Source organism: Mesoplodon mirus (genome assembly GCF_964341445.2).
Source record: "Mesoplodon mirus genome assembly, chromosome: 15".
Taxonomy (NCBI): Eukaryota; Metazoa; Chordata; class Mammalia; order Artiodactyla; family Ziphiidae; genus Mesoplodon; species Mesoplodon mirus.
The window spans coordinates 34,569,122-34,583,105 of NC_138991.1; the positions used below are offsets into that span (position 1 = coordinate 34,569,122).

The 13,984-nt window shown below is 56.7% G+C and overlaps 2 protein-coding genes across 2 annotated transcripts; both read right to left on the minus strand.

The window, feature by feature from the left end:
* Positions 1-75: 75 nt before the first annotated feature.
* On the minus strand, positions 76-7,634 carry NAT16 (N-acetyltransferase 16 (putative); the record flags this gene model as incomplete). The annotated part of the gene is given in 8 exon segments (XM_082644514.1): positions 76-1,584; positions 1,623-1,991; positions 1,994-2,131; positions 2,769-3,080; positions 5,422-5,482; positions 6,342-6,443; positions 6,490-6,732; positions 7,630-7,634. Coding segments are annotated over 8 exon segments (1,296 nt in total). The 3' UTR covers positions 76-1,518.
* Positions 7,635-10,758: 3,124 nt separating this feature from the next.
* Positions 10,759-13,978, minus strand: MOGAT3 (monoacylglycerol O-acyltransferase 3; the record flags this gene model as incomplete). Its single annotated transcript, XM_082644516.1, is given in 11 exon segments — positions 10,759-10,913; positions 10,994-11,111; positions 11,115-11,202; positions 11,779-11,872; positions 11,875-11,952; positions 12,271-12,544; positions 12,763-12,797; positions 12,800-12,836; positions 12,917-13,026; positions 13,246-13,280; positions 13,902-13,978. Coding segments are annotated over 11 exon segments (1,101 nt in total).
* Positions 13,979-13,984: the final 6 nt, after the last annotated feature.

The window sequence follows — 13,984 nt, forward strand, 5'->3', positions numbered from 1 at the left end:
AGAGGACAATGCAGCTCATCCCTCCCCACCGAGAAGAAGTGAAACAGACACAGACGGTGGGCCAAGGGCCCGTTTTATTGCAATACAGCCATGGTTGAAGTGACAGGGAGGAGGGCAGCTTGGTCAGGTGCAGGAGGCAGCCGAGCAAGGCACAGCAGCACAGCCGGAATGGGGGAAAGAGGGGAGCAGCGGCTGTCTTCTTTGTCCACCTTCTTCCACCTCTTGGCGCCCTCCTCTGTCCATGTCTTTGATTCCATCCCCAGCGAGCCCTGTGCTTGCTGTCCATTGTCCAACAAGAAGTTCCAGATACAGTGAGGTTTGAGGTATGCTCTGGGCTGGGGACGCCTGGTTCCTAGTCTCTGCCAGGCTCCCAGCTATTGTGAGCCACTTGGAAGGCACTTGAGTCTTTCTGAGCCTCTCTGTCCTCCCTCTGCGGGAGATGTGAGGATCCCGTGTAGGAGACATCGCGGTGCAAATGCAGCTGTTACTACTTGCATTTAAATAGAAGACTGTCAAAGTCCACAAAAAGCATAAAGGAGCAAGAGGATGGGAGGGGTTGCAGAAATATCTGGAGGAGGGGGTTCCAGTCACACTAGAAGGCAGCCCGCGTGGAAGCAGGAGACAGCCTCGCACCAGGCTGAGGGACCTGCCCTCCACTACACCAGGCTCTCCACCCAGAACACTCTGGTTCACGGGCCTGCTTTGGGCCCCTGGTTGGGGGCATAGGGAAGGGAGCCTGCAAAATAGCACCACTGTGCAAAGTTGGAGGAAAACCCAGTCAGAGGAGGCAGCCTCAGAAAAGTGTATCACCAGAGCGTAAGCAGGGGCCAAATGGGGGTGGGGCATTATAAATCTATTTCCTTTACAGGTCCTTCTCCATATTACACACAGGGCGGGTGATGAAGAGATCATGGGGAAGGGGAATGGAGGGGCAGACAAATGGACAACGGAAAACTAAGAGACGTCCAGGCACAGGAGACTGAGAGGACGGTGAGGAGAGGAGCAGAGGGCAAGCTCTGGGGCCCTGAGAAAGATCGGGAGGAAGAAAAGTAATACGTATTGGGCAACTGTGCTCCTGGCCGGGTATTGGGCGTTGCACACACTTCTGCCAGCTTCCATCCACGACAGGGCAGAAGGGAGAAGTCACAAAGCGCAGAGTACACTCCCAGGCTGGGGCACGGACAGAGAAAGGCTCTGAAGCTGTGAAGGGACCCATTCTTTGGCAGGGAAAGGGAATGGGTGGACAACAGAAGCGCGAGTGGCTCTCCCAAACCCGGCGGTTCAGATCTGGGTGTGGGCAACTGCGTTTGGGGGCGCTAGAGTCAAGATGGCAGACAGAGATGTAAGGGGAAAAGGGAAGGGAAGGGTGGACAGCTGGTAAGTGTAGGCAGCAGAGCCGATGACCGAGGGCGGGGGGAGGGGGCGGAGCTTGAAAACAGCAGGGGCGGGGCTTTTGGGGGATCCGAGGAAGGAGGTGGGTCTAAAGAGCATCTTCTCTCCCCTCCGACTGGAGAGGCCTTAGATGTCGGCCTCCAGCAGGTATTGTTCGGTATAACCCTTGACCAGCTCGAGCCCCAAGCCAGCCTGGCAGAAATCAGCCAGCCTGGCAGAAATCAACCAGCCTGGCAGAAATCAGCCAGCTGTAACCACAGCTGGGGCGCCAGGAAGAGCTGACACATGACGTTGAGGTCGACGAGACGCGGGGCCTGGCGCTGCAGATGCCACAGAAGCTGGCTCTGAACCTGCGCGCCGTCGCTGCCGAAGGTGTAGATGTTGAGGTAGCGCCACGTGCCGTTGCCGCCAGGTGGGATGGGGAAGGGGCGCGTGCACAGCGTGAGCACGCACGGGCGCGCGCGGCTGTCCACGCGCCACTCCAGGCCCTTGGCCGCCAGCAGGCTCAAGTTACTCTCGCTCGGCCGGTAGGGCTGCCAGTCCTGGATGATGGTCCCGCCCGGAAGCACGTCGTGCTGCACAGAGGGCGACAGCAGGAGAGGCGTGCCACGTCGCCGCCAGCCTCCGACACGGCCTCCGTGGGCAGCGGCGAGAAGGTGCCGGAGGCCCGCAGAGCCGCCAGCCGCGCGCCCAGCCCCTCCAGCAGGGCCGACACGTTGAACTGGACCGAAAGGATGCCCTGCGGGGGGCACGAGTGAGCGCGGGGCGGGCGGCGGGAGGGCTGCGAGCCCGGCGCCTCTTGGCATCGTCACTCCCACATTCACACCCACGGGCTCCCACCTGGGCCCCTCGAGGGCCGACCGTGCGGGGCCGGGTGGAGTGGGATATGTGAGAGCATGCAGGAACCAGGGGCAAGGCCTCCGTAAACCTGGGTCCCCAAGGAGAGTGGAGATCAATGTGGAGTAGTCAGGGTCGTGGGGATGTGGACCCCAAGAGTGGAAGCGAGGGAAGCTGATCAGTCAGTAGGATGGGGGAGACGGAGGGGAAGGACAAAGGCTCAGATTAGGATGTTTGGGTCCCTGAAGAGAGGCGGGATCAATGTAGGGGAGGCAGGGACACTAAGTCCGGACGCCTGGGCTCCAGCCTCGTGGAGTAAGGATGGAGGATTTAAAGACTGGACGTTGGGAGCTGTTTGACTTTCCTTGGGCAAAAGGGCCTGGGTAAGGACTGGGAGTCCCAGGGCAGGGCTCATGGGCGCCCCCACTCGGCAGAGCCGGCAGCGAAGGAAAGCCGGTGACCGGCTGCATGTAGGGTGACAACGCCCGGAGGCCCCTCGGGGACAGGGCCGCCCATCCGAGCTCCCTTGTCCTTCTCACCTGCTTGGTGATTAGGTGGTATTTCTTCAGTTCCCGGGACCCCTGCTGGTCGTCCCGGGTGAGTCGTGCCACCTTGATCCCCGGGTGCCTTCGCTTGACCAGCTGCGAGCAGAAGCGCTGCAGCATCCTAGCCACGCCCTTGCCGCACTCCCAGGGCGCCGCGCGCAGCCCCTCCACCAGAGCCGTCTCCCCGGCGTCGATCATGTGCACCGACCCCAGGGCGATCTGCGGACCGAGGCCGTTAGGGGGCCCCCGCCCCGCCTTCGCCCCTGCCAGGGCTCTCCGTTCAAAGGGCTCGCCTCTTCCCACACGCTGAGCACTCCGTCGTCACCACCCCGGGCGCTGGGCCAGACCCGGGGCCTGCCCAGGGAGCTCTCCTCAGCACTTGGGTCTTGGATTCAAGAGCCTGCGGAAAGATCATTCGCGGGCGTCTCTTCCACCTCTTGAGATGCTCCAGACCCCTGAGCCTCAGGTCCTTGCCCATTCGCCACGCCCCCTTTCTTTGGCTCCACTCCCAGGAGCCTACTACTCCCAGTTTCCTCTTAGTTCCGCCCCAGAGCCCATCTCTTAGCTGCTCCTGCATTCAGGCCCTCTTGGTGCTAGAGTTCAGTCTACCCAGGGGTCCAGACCCCATTCTAGCTGCTCCCAACCCCAGACTACCCCCTCTTGTCTGCTCCCCTCTTTCTGTGCTCCTTCCCCCAGAAACTCGTCAAAGGAATCCTAAATTACAGAAGCTGTCAGGTTCCTCCGCTATTCTGAGTTCTACACATCTGCCACGCACCCTTACTGGCTGGGCCCCTGGATCCACACGCCCTTCTCTCTCTCTTCTTTTCTTCTTTTTGGGAAATTTCTTCCTGTAATCCTTGCTTCGTCTCCCACTCAGGGTACCCCTGCTCTTCCCATTCCTCAGAGTTTCCTTTTTGGGTCAATGGCCTGTGGATCTGGTACCCCTTTGGCATCCAGCTCTTCTTTTTCCCCTGCCCAGAGACAGGATGAAAGAGACAGGCCCGTCCCCAAGTCCGGATGACTCCTCATTTCCAGATCTCTCTCCCCCAGACCAACCAAATCAACCAATCAAATCCCCTCTTCTCTCTTTCAGCCAATTAGAATTCTCCACTCACATAACCTACATAAGCCTCAGTAACCAACATCCCATGGGACACACATACCAGCTACTTTGAGGAGGGTGATTTTGGGATGATTAGACTTTTTTTTTTTTTTTTTTTTTTTTACAAGAACATGACCTAGGTTTAGGAGATGGGACCAGCAGGGGCACCAAGGGGTGGGTTAGGGATAATTTTAGCTTCCATATCACAAACATGGCTTATGTAAGCACAGAGTGGGTCCGATACAAACAAGCTTCAAAACAAGGGCTCCATCTCCCTCTTTCTTTTCAGTCTAATTCTTAAGGCTTAAGTCTCCCCAGGTAAGCTGGGGTGAGGTAAGACAGCTCAGGCCAGTATCATCAGAGGGCAGGGAGAAGCACAGGCTCAGAGGATCTTAGAGCCCCTGCTATGGCCACTAGGGACCATCAGGTTCAACCCGTTCCTTTCACAGAAAGGAAATCAATCAAGGCCCTAGATGGTTAAGATCTTGCCTAAGGTGAGTCAGCTTGGACAAAGTCGGGCTAAAAGTTAAATTTTCCTGGATCTCAGGCCAGTGGGGAGATCTCCGACCCCAGCCTGAAGAGCAAGGATAGGAATGACTGGGTCCTTGGCAGGAGTCAAAGTTTCCAAGTGCTAAGGGTTAAGCTGACTCAGAAGCAGAGATGAGATTGCGGGAGGAACCCCCACTGCCCTCTCCCCACCGTCAATAATTTCTATGCCAAAAATGAGCTCAGTCAGATTACTTGAACCAGGTTCTAGGGATGATGAGTCCCAGAGAGGAGCAGGTTAGCTTGTGGCTCCCATCTGGATCTCCAGACAACCTCATCAGCTGTTCACAGGTCCCTGGAACATACAAGCTGGTACTTCAGGGATATTCCAGCAATTCCCCACTGCCTCCATAAGGGGGCAGAATGTGAGCAACTTGTAGACCGGAACACATCCTACTAGGTGCAAACATTAGGCTCCATTTTCCCTCTTACTTTCAAGATGGGGAGACTATTGCCAAAGAGTGTGTCTGCATTTCAGATAAAGATGTGTGTAAGGGGAGGGGATTCCCAGGGTCACAGGAAAGAACGGGGAACTTGCTAATTCACCCTGCATCTTTTCTTCCCCGGCATTCTACTCCTATTCGCTTTGGGGGAGATGTAAACGTTCTAAGGTCCTTCAACCCTGGAGGAGTTGGGAGCTGGGAACAAAGCAGGTCAGGGGTAACAGGCCAAGCGAAAGCAGCCAGCTGGCCCCACAGCCCTTGCTCCACACTCTGATCCCTTCCCACCCTCCAACGTGGCTCCTTGAGTTCTAACTCCCATTAGGTGTCTAGGCAGAGACAGAGGCAGCCCTGTGCCCCTGGGCACTATGGGAAATGTAGTCCAAGCACCCCCTGGACCAGGCTCCAGGAAAGGGGGCAGCATTTCCTTATCATCCTTGTATCCTTTCTCTCAATCTCATAAATATGAATGATCCACTCTGGCGAGAGGATGATTCGAGTCATCGCTGGTAATGCCGGGAGCCCATCCCCTACCCCATCTCTCTCCCACCAAACACACCTGAAATATTGATGGCCCTGAGGTCGCAGCTTCTCTGAGCTGGAACACGGAGCAGAGGAAGCTGAGAGAGGAGAGGCGGAGTCAAAGAGACCGCAGCTACACAAAGCGCCCAAAGAAGAGAGCGAAAAGGACTGGAGCCGAGGCAGAAAGGAGACCAAGGCAACCTGGAGATGATGGGGGGTGGGGGAGAGGCACGGATACCAAGTCACAGACATGACACCTCGTGACACAGGGCACAGCAGATGCCATCAAGTCCTAGCACGCGCCCCCTCCCCAAGGAGACCAGAAATAGAAAGCAGCTTGACACACCCCCTTCTCCCCGCGGTGTGTGGTGGGGAAAGGGGTCACGGGGAGGAGAAAATCAGCAGAGGCTGGAAGAGAACAGAGACTTGAGAGCAGAGGCAGGGGAGACAAGATGAAGTGAGGCAGGGGCAGGGGATGAGGAAGATGGACCAACGAACTGGGGAGAGAGGGTGCCTCCGAGGGCCACGATCATGGAGAAGGGGCGGCTGTATTGGATGGTGGTCCCCGGTCTTTTGGGGAAGCAGGCGGGAGGGAGATCCGAAGAAAGCTGTCTACTAGGCAGGGGTCCCCCTGGGCACCAGTCCTGGGACAGGTGGGAGCCAAATGATGATGGGAGGCGGAGGGAAAGCGCCTCTGAACACCTGGGCGAAGTCGGGTCTCAAGTTATCTGGGACGCGGGGCTGGGATGGGTTGGGCGGTAGGGGGCGCAGAGACTCTCTTCCCCTGAGGGGCGTGGTTTCTGCTGCCCCCATTCCGCGGGGGAGGAGCATGCCAGCCCCCCGCCCCCAGGCCCGGCTGCCCCCCTACCTCTCTCAAGCCAGGGCCAGGGACTGGCTGCTGAGAAGCCGATCGGGGCCGGTCGCGCAGACAGCGAACGGTACCTAGAGCGGGGTCACCTCGGAGCTCCGAGGGTCAAATTCCGATGACGCGCGGGGACCCGGCCGCCGCCGTCCGGTCCCGACTCGGAGTTCCGATGCGAAGGTCGGGTCTGCTCAGTCCTGCACGCGGGCTCGGGCGCCCAGAGCTTCGGGATTCGGGCGGTACGCGCGGCCGCTGCTCTGCTCGGGCTCGGCCGAGGGGAGGAAACCCCAGTGATGCAGAGGAAACATGGCGCGGATCTGGAGCGGATTAGGTTGCGACCGGGGGCTGGCGGGCGCTGGGGGCAGGCGGTGGGGTGGCGGGGCGCCTGGGAAAGCGGAGTTGCCCCTGGGCGGTGAGGTGGGCACTGCTGGGTGGCCTCTAGCCTTGCAGACGAGAATCCGCCCCTTGTCCCAGTGTGGGGCGGGACTGAGGGTGGGTAGGCGTCTTGAGCGTCGGTGGAGGGGCCTGACTGCTGGCTTAGTTATGGCCCCATGCCCGCAGCATCTCTATGTTGGGTCCGGGAATACCCCCCACGCCCGGTCCCCCTTCTCCGGGGGCCACGCCCCTACCCCCCGCAACGTCAGCCCCATTCTCTGACCTCCGGCTGCTAGACAAGTAACAGCGGCTGGAAAGGGGACGCGGAGCCCAACACCCTGGGGACCTGGTCGGAGAAACTGATAGAGGAAATTGGAAACCCATGAAGATCAGGAAGGGTAGAGACACCAAGTGGCAGAAGCCAAGAGCTGAAAGGAGCAGAGCAAGGCCAAGACGGGTCAGACGGGCCACCACTCCCCGGGGGTCGCCGAGCAGCCTCACGCCCCCCTCCCCGTCCTCCGCACTGGCAGGCTCAGCTCCACTCAGCCGCGGACATCTCAGCCGCGGGCATCTCACCCGCCGTCAGGCAGCAAGGCCCCCGCGGGGCAGCACGCAGAGAGAGACTTCAATGTACACCTGGGGACACCCGAGTACAAGAACACATACCTCTGTGCACACGGCTGGGCACCCGTGCTAACCCGGTGGGTGGACGAAGGGTGGGAGGGAGAGCGCAGTGCAGACCCAGAACCGGAGTGGCTGCAGCTCTGCTGTTGACTCTGAACAAGCTGGTGACCCAGGCTCTTAACTCCTGGGGGCTCCCCACCCCGTAAAGTGAGATAAAAACACCTGCAGTTCTACCTGCAAGGAACCAGGAAAGGGATGGATGTGAACGTCCTTTAAAACCTGTAAAGTGCTGCGGAGGATGGGACACCACCCCCTTGTCTCCACTCTCGTTCCTGCCCAGCTCCCATACCCCCCGCTTCCCACCGAAGTTGACCTCTCACCTACCTCATCCCAGTTTTATACTTTCCAAGGTAATCGCTCCATAGCCTGGTAATCCCACTGGCTGTGCTAATGTGAAAAGATGGAGGATCGTGTTCCTGGACTTCCACACACAAAGCCACCCCAAGAGTTAAAGGGATCAGAGTCATCTCTTGTTCAAGGCCAATAGGTCAATAAGTAAGTCACTCAACCTTTTTTTAAAAATAAGACTTCCCACCATTTCTGATTTTTTGAAACTGCTAACACACTGCGCATCTCACAAAGCTGCAGTCAAGGTGGAATACATTCCAGTGTGGGAAAGGACCTCCAAAAGTTAAAGGTGTTGGAGGAAAAAGTCACTAGTGGCCGAAAGGAGATGTGATCACACTCTAATTCCTTCTCTTTCACCAGAAGACTCCCCTCTGCCACCAGAAACGCTTGGATTGGTCCAACATTCACCCACCTTTAGTTTCCTCAACCAATCAGAATCGAAAGTTTCCCAAAGTTCCAGTTCTTTCACGTCCAAGCTATAGGTGGTGTTGCATTCTTCCCTCAAAGGCTCAAATACGGTTGTCTTACAGAAATTTTATCGAATATTGATGTTCGATCTAAATCCAATCATTTATTAGGGGTTACAAAACGGTGATATTCTTAATCCGTCATTCTGGGTTTTTTCCCCCCCTAGCTGGAATATGCCTATAAAAGGAAACTTGTTCTCTTCTACTATGATTACCCTTAGAGATAGTTTGTTGAAGGAAAGACCGGATAAATGCTTACATTTTCCCCTTTGTTTGTTAACTGTTCAAATAATGTGGTGGTTCCTCAGCATCCTTCAGTGGTGATCCATTATTACTTTCAGACCGTTATGAACTCATTGATTTTAAACAGGCTTAATATGGTGCGATCCAATGCTGTTATTGCCCTTATTAATGTTGAAGCTAGCCAACTTTTTTGATAAATTGATGTTTTAAAGCGACACAGAGGATCGTGCTAGATCTTCAGGAAGCACTACGTGGATGCAGAGGAGAGGATGCCCTGGACCAGCCTGGCACGTTGGCTGGTCAAGGGAAGTGAGACCCCAAGTGCGTCTTAGAAATTCCCCTCTGGGGACTTTCCTGGCAGTCCAGTGGTTAAAACTCCGCGTTTCCCATGCCGGGGCGGGGGAGCTGGTTCGATCCCTGGTCTGGGAATTAAGATCCCACATGCCACGGGGTGAGGCAAGAAAAAAAAATTCCCCTCCAGGTGACAAAGAAGGGCAGGGTCCCTCCTGTGCAAGGGGAAGCCTGAGCAAAGCCCAGAGCTGAGAAGCAGCCTGCTTTGCAAGAACAAGCAATTCTGGGTTGCACCCACCCTGTAGGCAGGGGCTGGCCAGCTAGGGGAGGGCTTTAAACAGGAGAGTGACAGATTGGCCTTGTGAGTAGAGGTTGCCCTCTGGTGGACACATGGACAATGGCAGGGAAGGAAGAAGGCCTGCCAGGAGGCAATGAGCTGTGCTCCTAAGGCATATATTCATATATTTGTAAGTTAGACTCTTCCAGATAGGAGGAGAAACCACACAGTGTTGGCGGTTATTATCCAGATACACGGCAGGAGAAATGGGACAGGGAACCTTGACGGCTCTGTACTGTGGAGTCCAGAGCTCTTGAAAATACAATAGATCCTTTAGGCAGTTTAGTGATCCATCTTCTCTCTGTGCACGTGGCACCGGCACTTCCCCAAAGAGAAGAACCCATAGCAAATGTTTGTCACCGCCCAACCTGGAACATTCTTTGCCTAATTTGCACAAAGACCACGTCTCGGTGGATGCAGCCCCCAGGCAAAAGCAGACAGCACTTTTGTGTGTCTGGTAACCCTGTGTGTCTACAGGGTAGGGCTCTGTTTGTGAGGTGCCTCAAATGCTGTGCTGAGGAGTTCACACCTTCTGACAATGAGGACCCGGTCCCAGTGAACAGGAGGAATGACATGATGAAAACAGTGTTTTAGGGAGAGCATCTTGCCAGCGTGAGAAGGTGTTAGATGGGAGATGAGAGGCAAGACCCCTACTCTCTGAGGAGTGGTCCCAGAGGACGTCCACGGGAGGGATGGGGGCCTGGAGTAAGAGAAGAAGCTAAGAAGCACTTAGAAGACAGGAGGCCAGGAAGTGTGACTGGGGTTCTGGAAGGTGGGGAGAGAGGAAGGAGGTGAAGGTGATTCTGGCATCCCTAGCATGTTACCGGGGAATGATAATGTCTGGTGGCAGCAGGCAGTGCAGAATATTAAGCTCCTTGGATACGCAGATGCTGTGTTTTGTCTACAGATGGGTTGCTTTTCAGGGCTGCAGGGACTAGCAGTAGGGAAGGACCCACTGGGGCTGGAGCTCTGGAAGAATGACCAGAAATAGGTCTGTAGAAGAGCCCACATTAGGGTCTGCATGGGTGGCAGGTGAGTGGGGATAGCCCTGGGCGCAGGGCTGAAGTCTGACCCAGTGGGATTCTCACTGTCAGGGGCTGGAGCTTCCGAAACAGCTGTAAAGATTCTCTAACCGACCCTAACCTCCTCCAGCCTGCTGGGTCGACTCCTCTACCCATTCAAAAGGCTTGTCTCCAGCCCAGCCCATCTAAGTGCTGACCCCTCTCTTCTTTCTCTGAAAAGGCTTCCAGATGTTTCCTCCTGGCTCCATCCTGGGTGAGTGGGCACCCACCCAGCAGAGAAATCCAAGGGTAGAGATGGGTGGGAAGACGATGGCTGACAGTTCTCCTCAATCCACACACAAGGACGCCAGTGCAGCTGTCCCATGAGCCTGAGTACGTCTCATTCACTTCCCAGGACAACCCCGTGTATGTTCAGTGGATGAAAAATCAAGCCGTGCCCTTGTGATCTGTGCACTTCTCTGTGCTGTATTTCAATAAAAATTAGAAACCCTGCAACTCTGAAGTAGGTAGCCCCATGTTATAAGGAGGAAACTGAGGTTTAAAAAGCTTAAGTGACTTGGATAAGGCTACAGTCAGTTGCTGGTGGAGCTGAGAATCCGATGGTGGGCATCCGATTCTATGAAGTAGTGGTGTGAGAGAACTACCTTTTATTGGCGCAGTAGCATGGCAGTAGGTGGGGGTCTCAGGGCACTGGGATCAGAGGCTGGTGGGGCTGGTGAGTGTGGGGGGAGGGGTAAGGCCGGGGCTAGATGAAGGTGGGGCGAGTGGAAGCTGGGACACCACAGCTTTCCTTGTGCTCATCAAACAGTTGCTCCAGAGCCTTCATGTAGAGCATGTGAGAGTGGTCCACCTGTTCCTCGGTGGGCCGGAGACACTGGGGCACCGGGATGGGGCAGCCCACTGAGGGGAGAGGGGAGACACAGGTGAGGTGCTGCTCATGAAGCTGATGGCAGCCTTCTTCCCTGGAGACGGGCACTCACCCACAGTGGTCATGGGCCTGGAGAAGGGCACCAGGCCCCAGGAGTTGGCTGAGAAGAGACCACAGCCCCAGAAGATGCAAGGAGAAAAGCCCAGGAGCTTCTTGAAGCCCAGCATCTTCTAGCACAGATGCTGCCATGAGTCTGGGGCAAAAGCCTTAACTCTGAAGATATCATTCTCCCCAGAGGAGTACACGGGCACCAGAGAAGTGCTGGGAAGGGGCGGCAAGAGAGAAGATGGGTGGTCAGATCAGTGTCTCAAGGAGTGCCCCAAATTCCTCCCTCACATGATTCCACTTCCCAAGGCCATTTGAAGCAAATGACAGTGGCTACAAAAGAGATCTGAAAGAGGGATTTACATTTCTTGAGGAAAGACTGTGTACTGGGCCTTCCTATATACATCTTCTCATACAGTCTACAACTGCAACATGGTGGCCAGGTAGGTATTAACCCTATTTCACAAGTAAGGAAGAGTGCAAGCATTTGCCTTTGAGAGAGTGTCATAAAAGAATGTGAACCAAGGGCGTCTGAGCCCCGGGGTCCTGTGACTTGCACTGTGATCCTGTCTCTCTCCACCTGGGAGGAAGCCTGAGAAACTGGCACCGGTGCTTGGCACAGAGGAAACACTAAAGGGGCAAGAGCGCCCTCTAGGTGTGGTCACAGTGTAAGCTCTGGGAACACACAGGCCCACCTACAGGGGTGCGGGTGTGTAAGGACAGAGAGTGTAGACCCCCAGACGCACTGTGACTTCTGAGAATTCAAGGCAGCACCCCTGGGCACCCACTCACCCATGCCTCCGTGCCAGGCAGACAAAGCATTTCCGATTCTGGACAGTGAGGCAGTGCTCCCCTGGGATGGCATACAGGGACCCGTGGGCCCCCTAACCAGGACGACCACAGCCTGCCCGACCTGAGGCTGCGACAGAATAAAACCCAGGCTCTGGCCATTCCTGGAACATCCTCCTGCAGGCACGAGGAGGTGTGGGAACAGTCACTACCCCGTCCTTGACTCCCTAGTGCCTTACCCCACCCTTTAGCCTAGGAAGGGTGGGCCCCCCATCCCTTTCCTTCCAAGCTCCCCTACCCCTGTGCCCATGTCAGTGTGCCCTACAGCACCTCTCCCAGCAAGGATGCAGGACACTTGCTCCAAAGCCATTCACCGACGCCCACTGTGAGCCTGGCCAATGTTCAAGCCAGGTCCCTGGGCTGAATGGTGGATGGGGGCCACTGTGGGGGGGTGGTTGGGGGGTGGCTGCCTCCTCCCCTTAGCTCAAGACTCACCAAAGGATAGAAGGTAGTCTCGGTAGACTGGGAAATGGAAGAGGCCATTCAGCATGGCCGTCAAGGGCCGAAGCCTGGGGAACTGCTGGGAGAAGCTGGAGCTCTCAGTGGAGAAGTTACAGAGGATTCCCATGGCCATGATCCCATGTGGGTGAGTGACCAGCAGGTAGTTCTGGTCAGGGGGCAGCTCTACTGTTTTCACCAGTTTTGGGGGCAGTGGGCAGGATGAGGGGAAGAAAGCATAGACAGCAGGATACCAGCTGAACAGAATTCCCTCCACACCAACAGACTTAACTTAGGGTTAGAGTTCAAGGTCCTACGATGGGGTCAAGGGTACAAGGGGCCCCCTCTGGTACACCATCCCACCCCTCCCCCATTGCCTGAACTTAGGCAGCTGGGGGGCTCAGACTCCAGCATAGGGAGGAGTGAGTAGGTGGGGTACATAGGGGAAAGGGAGGAACCAGAGCATCTCCTTGGAGGGTGACCTGTTGCCTTAATGGGGAAATAATCCCTTAGGTGCTTCCAGTGGTCCAGTTCCTCATCCACTCAGAACGCCTTCCTCCTTGGGCAGACAGATAAGGGTGGGAGAATTCCTGGAGGCACCATTTATCACCTCTCACTACTTGGGTCCTTGTTTAGTGCTCACCTGGGGGGCGGGGTGTGTGTCCCGGTCCAGGAAGAACCATACCAAGTAGAGAACAGAGAAATACCAGAGCGACGTGAAGAGGAGGAAGAGAAGAAGGGAACAGAAGGGGCCTGGGGGAAACATGAGAAAGAAAAATGAACTAGCTTTTGAAACTCGGGGGGCTCCTCCCCTACACCCTCACCAATGAGATCACTGGCCATCTCCCAGCTGGACCTCTGGCTCCTTCCCCCTCCCTTGGTCCTCGGACATCCTGGCAGGTGGGGCTCCAGCCTTTCTCCCCCCACACTCCCCCTTGCCTCCTTCCCCAGTGGACCCCGGGCACCACTCACCCGTGAAGAGGAAAGTGAGCACGTAGCAGTAGGCGCTCAGTATAGTAGGCGCTCAGGACTTCTAGCCGCTGCTTCTTCAGGGTTTTCATACTGCGGGAGGGCGGCGGGGCTGTGGAGACTCCCATTCGCTCCCCTTCTGCCAGCAGGGCTCCAGGACCCGGAGGACAAACGATGAAGATTTCGGTACGAGCCGGGGAAGCCTTTCTCGTCTGAGTGCCCACGCCCCTGGGGCCTCCCAGGGTTGCTTGTAGAGGGCTGTGCGGATGGGGAGACCTTGGGATCCGGAGCGCCACAGGTCTTCACACACTGATCTTTGAACTCCAGACGGTAGGTCTGGGCTGGCCGCTGGGCGGGGCTGGGAGCTGGGGTAGGGGCCGTGCGATGGAGGTCCACCCCCGCGTGTATTAGGAATCGTTGTGGGGAGCGGTCGCAGAAGAAACCGGAGAGCCCACCGACTGGGTCCCAGCCGAGACTCTTTGATCTCGAGTGCGGCCAGCAGATCCTGGACGCGCGCCCCGGGTGTGTTTGCGGGTCTCCGGGAGTGTCTGGTCCCCTCCGAGGCCCGGCCAGGCGCGCGGACTTGCCCCGCTAAGTACAAACACACACACACCGCAGGTCTGTACCCACCTTTAATTTCAGTCCCCACCCGCAGTCACCGAGGGCACCGGTGGGGACCGGCGGCGCGTCTAGGTGGGGGGAGGTGCCTGTCGGCGGGGACGACAGAGCGCGCCATGTGCTC